We start from the raw sequence: 6979 nt of genomic DNA, 5'->3' as shown, positions 1-6979 counted from the left end.
TCAGGAGCAGAACACCAGCCACTGCGAGTGCTGCGAGGGGCGGCCTGCTGGGCGTGAGCTGCGCAGGGGCCTCGTCCCCAGGGCAAGGCACTGGCGGCCTCACGGGAGGGGAGGCCACCCCACCCCAGCAGCGGCCGCGGCTCCGCCCGGACGGACCACAGGTGCACACAGGGCGGGGACGAGCTGGGGTCCGGGCGGCCACGGGTCGGCCCTGCTGCGCGGCTCTCCCGCCTGCCGCAGACCCCCGGGGTCGGGAGATGGGTCCGGGGCTGCCCTGTGCACGGCTGCGAGGCGGCCCTGGGTGGGCCGTGGGGTCCTCGGGGCAGAGCCAGGGCGGAGGGAAGCGCTGAGGCAGGGGCCCCCGGAGACGGTCCAGGCCCCGCCACCCGCTAGCCGATGGCTTGGTTCGGCAGCCCATAGAGGACCAAGTTGAGGGCGGCAGGGAGCAGTTCAGACCTCCCGGGCTGCGGCTGCAGGAGCGCGGGCTTGTCCCGCGAGGTGTGCGGAGCCTCGTCTGTGGGGAGCAGGACGCAGCGGGTGAGGCCGACGCCCACTGGGCACAGCTGTCGGCCCCCAGGACAGGACGGGCAGCCTGAGCGGGGGGCTGAGGGGCAGGCGCTCGGCAACCCCAGGCGGAGACAACTACCCTACTCCCTCCCTCAGTCACTCACTCCACAAGCATTTACTATTTATCGTTTGGACACCACACCCCAGGCCCTGTGGACCACTTGACTTTCGAATGGTAAACTCCTGTGGAGTCGTATGTGTTGGAGGTTTCATCATTTGAATCGTCCTGGCACAAATCTTTCCTAGTTATGGAAGATCATTCCTTCAGTGCTTTGCTAAATGCTGCTGCTTAGTGTTTTGTTTGCCGTTTCTCAGCAGGGTCCCCGTGCGACATGTCCCTGCCGCTTTCCTGTCACCCCTGTTGGCACATTCGCGTTAAGGCTCGTGGGCTCTGAAGGTTGAGTGTGACGGGTCACGGACTGTGTCCCTGCCCGGCTCTCCCCAGGGACGGGAGGACAGAGACGGGCAGGCCGATCCCTGACCCCGGCTTGGGGTTCACTTCCGGGCGTGTTCTTTCCTGGGCTGGGATTACTGGCCACGTCCAGGGTGACCCCACTTGCGCCGTGGCCTGCAGGCTGCCCAGCCCAGGTGGCCGACGCACCCACGGGGCCTTGCTCTGGGAGGAGGGGTTTTCCCGTCTGTTCCCAGAGAGCGTACCTTCTAGAATTTGGAATCCGTGTGACTGGAATTGCGTAAAGAGGAATTAGCGGCTCTAGTGACTGGAGCATTTCCTCACGGAGTGTTGGCGCCGGCCCCGGCGGCCGTTACCGCAGAGGCTGCGCAGAAACGGGGCCTCCAGGCGGGGACAAGCGCACCCTCTTCCTGGCCCTTAACGTCTTAGAACCCCAGTTTCCTCCAGGGGAGCAGTGGGGTGCCCTGTCCCTGCGGGGCTGTGTGGGGCGCACCCGAAGTCCCCGCCTTACCTCGGTTAACCGCCTCATCGCCTCCCGCCCTCTGGAGCAGACGGACCGCCGCCCCTACCGGCTTGCCGAACGTTAGCAGATCTGGGAAGGAACGTCCCCTCAGATAGGCGCGGCGCCCTGCGCAGGCTCCCGGGGGCAGCCCTGAGGGCGCAGGGCGGGTGGGGTGCCGGCACCCACTCACTCTCCCACAGGACGCTGGCCCGCCACGCGTTGTCCTGCAGCCGCGCCGGCCACTGGTTTGCCACGATGCTCCTCACTCCTGCCAGGCTCAGGAGGATGGCGGTCTCGATGGGCTCCTCCAAGGACAGCTGGGACGGGCTGCGAGGACCCGGCTCCTGGGGGCTGCGCCACAGACCGGCCCGGTCCTCCCCCGCCCTCCCCGTCCACACCGGACTGCCCCAGCGGTTGGGATGCACATTTGGGCTGACGGCTCCAAAGTTAAATGCCACTTAACGAGAAATGGCCTTTCAGAGAGCTGCCAAACCCTTCCGGGCACTCCCAGCCCTGGGCAGAGACCCCAGGGGAAGCCGCCCCTCCGCCTCCCACCAAGCCCCGCAGGGCCCGGCTCTGAGCTCCAGCCACGCCGGGGCCTCCCAGGCTGCCACAGCCCCTCCACCCGCCGGAGCACAGGTCCTGCTCCCAGGGGGAGCTTCTCCTGGGGGTTCAGGGCGACCCGTCCCTCCCGCCCAGCCCTTGCCACGCGAGCACAGCCATTGCTCACACGCCACTGCCCCAGGCACCTCTTGTTTTCCGAGTTTTCCACGTGCCGCCGCAGGCTGTCGTGGGACCGCGCCCTGTCCAGGAGGACGATCAGGTGGCACTCTGCAGGACACAGGGCTGGCTCAGCAGCTGCAGGCCTGGTGGGCGGCGCCCGGTCTGCGCACCTGGGCTCGGGTGGATGGAGCAAACGCTGTGCCATCGAGCGCCTTCTGGAGACCCACGAGCCACCTGCGGGCGCATGGGCCTGACTGCTGTGGGAGCCTCCCCCATAGCCCCTGCACGCCACAGGGCTCCACTCGGCCCTTCCTGTGGCTGCCCCTGCCCAGCTGAGCGGTCTCAGCTCCCCCATCGTGCCTGGAAGCTTCCAGTGCTCCACAGCGATGGGCTGTTTGAGACTGCCCCAGTCCACGGAGAGAGACCCTGGCTCTGGCCTCCACCTGCCGTGTTTAGGGGCATGGCTGAGCTGCCACGGCAGGGGCGGGCCAGCTGGAGGCCTGTGGTCTGTACGCTCTGTGTGGGGCAGGTGCAGGGAGGCCACGGGTCCCAGGGGGCTGGATGCAGGAGGTCCCTGGGAGCAGCACGGCCCCAGCACACGGGGAAGGGTGGGCCTCCCTGGCCAGCTGCGCCCACCGGACCAGGTGCCGGTGTCCAAATGCACCCCTGGGTGTGACTGTCTGCCACGAGCGCCACAAATGCAGAGGGGGCGGCTGCCCACGTCCCCCGCACCTGGCAAGGCCTCCCGTCTACACTGCCTCGTGAACTCACAACCGTCTACCGCTTCACTCACCATCCTGCTCAGAATCAAACTTCTGAACAAGCCCGACTCCCGCCAGGAGATGTGCTCACCATGGGCGGGCGTCTGCCCAGCGCAGGCCTCAGGCCAGCAGAGCCCGGGAGGGGGACCTGGGCTCCAGGGACAGTGGTGGGCGTGGCGCCCTGACCACGGAGACGACCACGTGCTTGCTGGGCTGCCACCGACGGGCCACGTACCCCAGAAGGAGGGACGTTCTCCAGGGGCCCTGTAAAGGCCCACCTGCCAGCTGAGCACAGCACTGGCCACCTGGCACCACCCAGGAGAAGGCCAGGAGGGCCGCCGGGTGCCCCCACGGGGCATCCTGGGCACACAGACACCCTGTGGGTCTGCGGCCGCGGGTGCTGAGACGGGAGGGGCAGCCTTCCTGGAGGCGGAACACAGCCCCCAGCCCGACAGCCAGCCCTTGGCGGTGTCTGAGTGCCCTGCGCCTGCTGTCGCGGGGTGACTGCTGTGTCGGCCGCCCCTTGGGCGTGGGGGTGCGCGTGAGCGGGGCACTCAGGACGCCTGTTGTTGCTGCTCGTGCCACGTCCCCTGCTGCCAAAGCCCACGTGTCCTCCAGCTGGCTGGCGTGTGGCTGTCCCGGGCCATAGCGGGGACACCTGGCAGCCTCCTCCACACTCAGTGGACGGTGAAAGGGAAGACAAGGCCGTGAGCACTCACATTTAGACTAGGAGCACTCTGTGAGGAGGGGCCACATTTCTAGCATGTTCTAGAAAAGCCCTGGCCTCCAAGGGCCCAACCCTGGAGGGGTGACCGGGCTGGGTCTGAGCTGCGGTCTCTGAGAGACAGAAGACAGGAGGGTCCGAAGCCGGTGGCTGCCGCATGTGTCCATCTGCAGACTCAAGGTGTGGCCGGAGGGGCCAGCGGCTGGGCAGGGCGCGGGGTCGGGGGGAACCATGCCTTGCTAGAGCATCCCAGGCCCTCTGGTCCCTTTACCAGGTGCCGGTGGCACTGCTCTGTCCTCCGTGCGGAATCTCGTGCCCACGGGTCCTGGCGGAGGGGGCTGTGGGGAAGGGGTGCTGCGGGGCCCCGTCTCACCTTGCAGGTTCATGGCGACCAGTCTCTCCGCGACTATGTGGGACAGGAAGCTCTCCATCCCGTAGAAGAAGAAGCCGCTGCAGCTGCCCAGGGCCTGCTCCCACTGCGCCTGGCTGCAGAGACAGGAGGGACAGGCGGGCGCCACATCAGCCTGACCGCGCCCAGGACCAGATCTGCCCTGTGCCCCGCCCCTCCCTGACCACACCTGCCCCTGTGCGCCGCCCCCAGCCCATCCACACTGAGGGCAGGGACGCACGTGGGTCCCTGAGGCCAGGAGCCAGCCCCTCTGCCCCCACCGCCTCTGGGTGCTTCTGCACCACAGGAGTCTGGGGTTTCGGGGCTCAGACCCTGCGGGAGCCCAAGGTCCCCCGGGGAACACCCTGCGCTGGGCCTCGTGCCGGTGCGTGACCAGGCCCAGGTGCAGACCCGGCCGGAGAGAGGGGCTGGCTGCGCGCCGTGGCGCCCCGAGACCCACCCGTCCTGGGACTGGCTCCTGAGAACGCAAATGCAAACCTCGGGAAGTGACTGGTCCCCAGATGTCCCACCCATCGCGAAGTGAACGTGTCTTGGAATCGTTCCAGAATTTCCCGAGTCACAGAGACAGGAGTCAGCATTTCTGCGGGAAGAGGGTGGGATAGACCTTGGGGCCGGGGCCAGCCTCGCGCCCTGACCGGCAGGGGGGTGGCGCGCCTCCCCTCCATCGTGGGAAACCCGGCAACCCATAGCATCTAAAGCAGCGAAGGGCTGGCTCAGGTTCTGATTCGGGGCCCAGAGAGGGCGCCAGGCGCTGGGTTGGGGCTGGGCCAGGGGCCTGCGGCGAGTGCCCACCTGGGCCCCGGGCCTCCTCGTGGGGGTCCACCACGACTGCGCTGCCGTCAAGGAGGAACAGCGGCAAGGCTGGCTCGGGCCACCACGGCCTGTCAAAGGATACACTTGAAGTTGTCGGCGTCCACGACGAAGCAGTCGGAGGGGATCGTCCGGCGGATGCTGCCCTGCAAGGCACGGTGTCACGGCCCGTCCTGCACCCCCGGCCCGGCCGTCGGGGGCCACCCTGCCCCTGCCCCACCTTCTTGCCCTTCCTGGTGAGGCTTCTCCTCTTGGTGTCGCGTCCCTCCTTCCTCGTGCCGCCGTCTGTGGGGACAGAACACAGGCGCAACGGTGTGAAGGCATCAGACGCTGCTGAGTCGTCCACTTTAAGGGTTAATTTTATGTTACGTGAATCTCGCCTCGATAAAAAAATAAGTAGTGAGAACAATTTAACTTCTGTAAAGTTGAAATGGCAATAACTTCTCAAACGTGGAGGCTCTCAGGGCTGGGAAGGGCCCATCTCTACAGGTGCCCAGGCCCACAGCCGCCCATTTGCACACCCCGCTGGGCACTCACCAGTGTGCCTGCAGCGGCTGGGCCCTGCTCCAGGGCCGTCTGTACGGGACTGACAACCTGTCCCCTTTCCACATGGAACTGTGGCTAGGGGCGTGTGGATCCTTTTGGAGGTGCTGCGTGGGCAGCGTGTGCCTGGGAGCAACGACGGTTTTCCTCCTTTCTTCTCCCCTCCTGCCTTTCACTGCCGCTCTGGGCTGGGCCCGGCGGACGGCAGGTGCAGGTGCCGAGGGGCCCTGCCTGCCCGCGTGACCGGGGATGGGGGACGGGGGACAGGGGACGCTCGCTCCGGGTTTGGTGGATCCTTTATCAGGACGGGAGAGTCCTCTGTTCCTGGTTCACTAACAAAGTTTATTCTGAACATGAGCGTTTTAGCAAATGCTCATGCCTTCGTCCTCTTACTCCGTTCACCTGTGACCTCCGCAGGGTTTTATGGTTACTGGGTGACGGAAGGTTTTCTCTCTTTCTTTCTCGTGCTGTTCTCGAGCAGCTGGGAGTCAGACGCCTACGGAAGGACGGGGGTCGTGCTTTTTTCCTGGGCTAGTGGAGAATGAGGCTGACGTGATCTGTGGGCTGAGAGTCTGGTGGAACTCAGTGCGGAAACTGCAAAACTGACGCCTTCTCTGTGGGAGGAGAGTGACTCTCTTTGCATCTGTGACTCTCCTTTGCTACTGGCTGCGAGACCGTCAGGGTTTTCTTTCCTTCTTGAGTCCGAAAGTGTTTTTTTCTTGTGCTTTGCCCATTTTGCTCACGCTTTTAAATATATCAGTGCAAAGTTGTCCGGAATATTCTATCATCCTTTAAACCTCAGAGACATCTTCAGAGTTTGTGTCTCTTTTTCTTCCTGATACTGCTTATTTGTGCCTCATTAATTTTTTTGACCATTATGACAAAATTGTGTCTATTTTATGAGTTTTCTTTGCAAACAACCAGTTTTGTCCCTGCCGGCCTCTCTGCCGCTCGAGTCCTGTTTGTTGGTGCCTCGCGCCCTCCCTTGCCTTTCTCTGGGATTAATCTGCTTTCTTGCTCTCACTTCTTGAATTAGGCACTGAGCACAAACATTTCAAACCCTTTTCCTTTTCCGACGTAACCATTTAAAGCTAAAATACACTACTGAATTCTGCTTTGGTGACATCCCGGTAGGTTTTGACATTTCCATGATCACATCATTTCCCATGAGTCCCACGAGGTGTTTACACGTGTGTGCTCCGATCTCCAAGTGTGTGGGGATGTAAACTGCCCATCGCTTGGTAACCAGCTTCTGTACTAACCACCCGTGGTCCCCGATGGGGCCGTTTGCTTTTCAGTTGTGCGATTGCTCCACGCGGACGTGAGAAGCCTGCAGCTCTCCGCTGTTCAGGCACGGAGTTCCACACGTCCACTAAGCCAAGACTGTTAACTATGTTGTCCCAAACCTCTGTCTTCCCTCTTTTGTTAACTGTCTGACCTGTCAGTCACCTGGGTGTGGTGAGACCAGGCATCAGGCAGGTCAACCAGCCTCACCTTGTAGCTCCCGTTCCTTTTTTTTTTTTTTTTT

At 63.7% G+C, this 6979-nt stretch overlaps 1 protein-coding gene across 1 annotated transcript in view; it reads right to left on the bottom strand.

Moving 5' to 3' along the window:
• Positions 1 to 389: 389 nt before the first annotated feature.
• Positions 390 to 6979, bottom strand: part of CFAP46 (cilia and flagella associated protein 46) — a 149453-nt gene continuing 142863 nt past the window's right edge. Inside the window, exons 63-71 of the mRNA XM_012660675.1 lie at positions 5129 to 5193; positions 4994 to 5054; positions 4891 to 4926; positions 4576 to 4678; positions 4063 to 4175; positions 2212 to 2312; positions 1672 to 1825; positions 1491 to 1571; positions 390 to 514 (exon numbers count right to left, since the gene is read on the bottom strand). Coding sequence (XP_012516129.1) covers positions 390 to 514; positions 1491 to 1571; positions 1672 to 1825; positions 2212 to 2312; positions 4063 to 4175; positions 4576 to 4678; positions 4891 to 4926; positions 4994 to 5054; positions 5129 to 5193 — 839 coding nt within the window. The remainder of the gene's footprint in view (positions 515 to 1490; positions 1572 to 1671; positions 1826 to 2211; positions 2313 to 4062; positions 4176 to 4575; positions 4679 to 4890; positions 4927 to 4993; positions 5055 to 5128; positions 5194 to 6979) is intronic.

Source organism: Propithecus coquereli, unplaced genomic scaffold, assembly GCF_000956105.1.
Source record: "Propithecus coquereli isolate 6110/MARCELLA unplaced genomic scaffold, Pcoq_1.0 Scaffold673, whole genome shotgun sequence".
NCBI lineage: Eukaryota > Metazoa > Chordata > Mammalia > Primates > Indriidae > Propithecus > Propithecus coquereli.
Note: the sequence above shows the minus strand (reverse complement) of the source record. Positions and strands in the feature narration are given on the sequence as shown.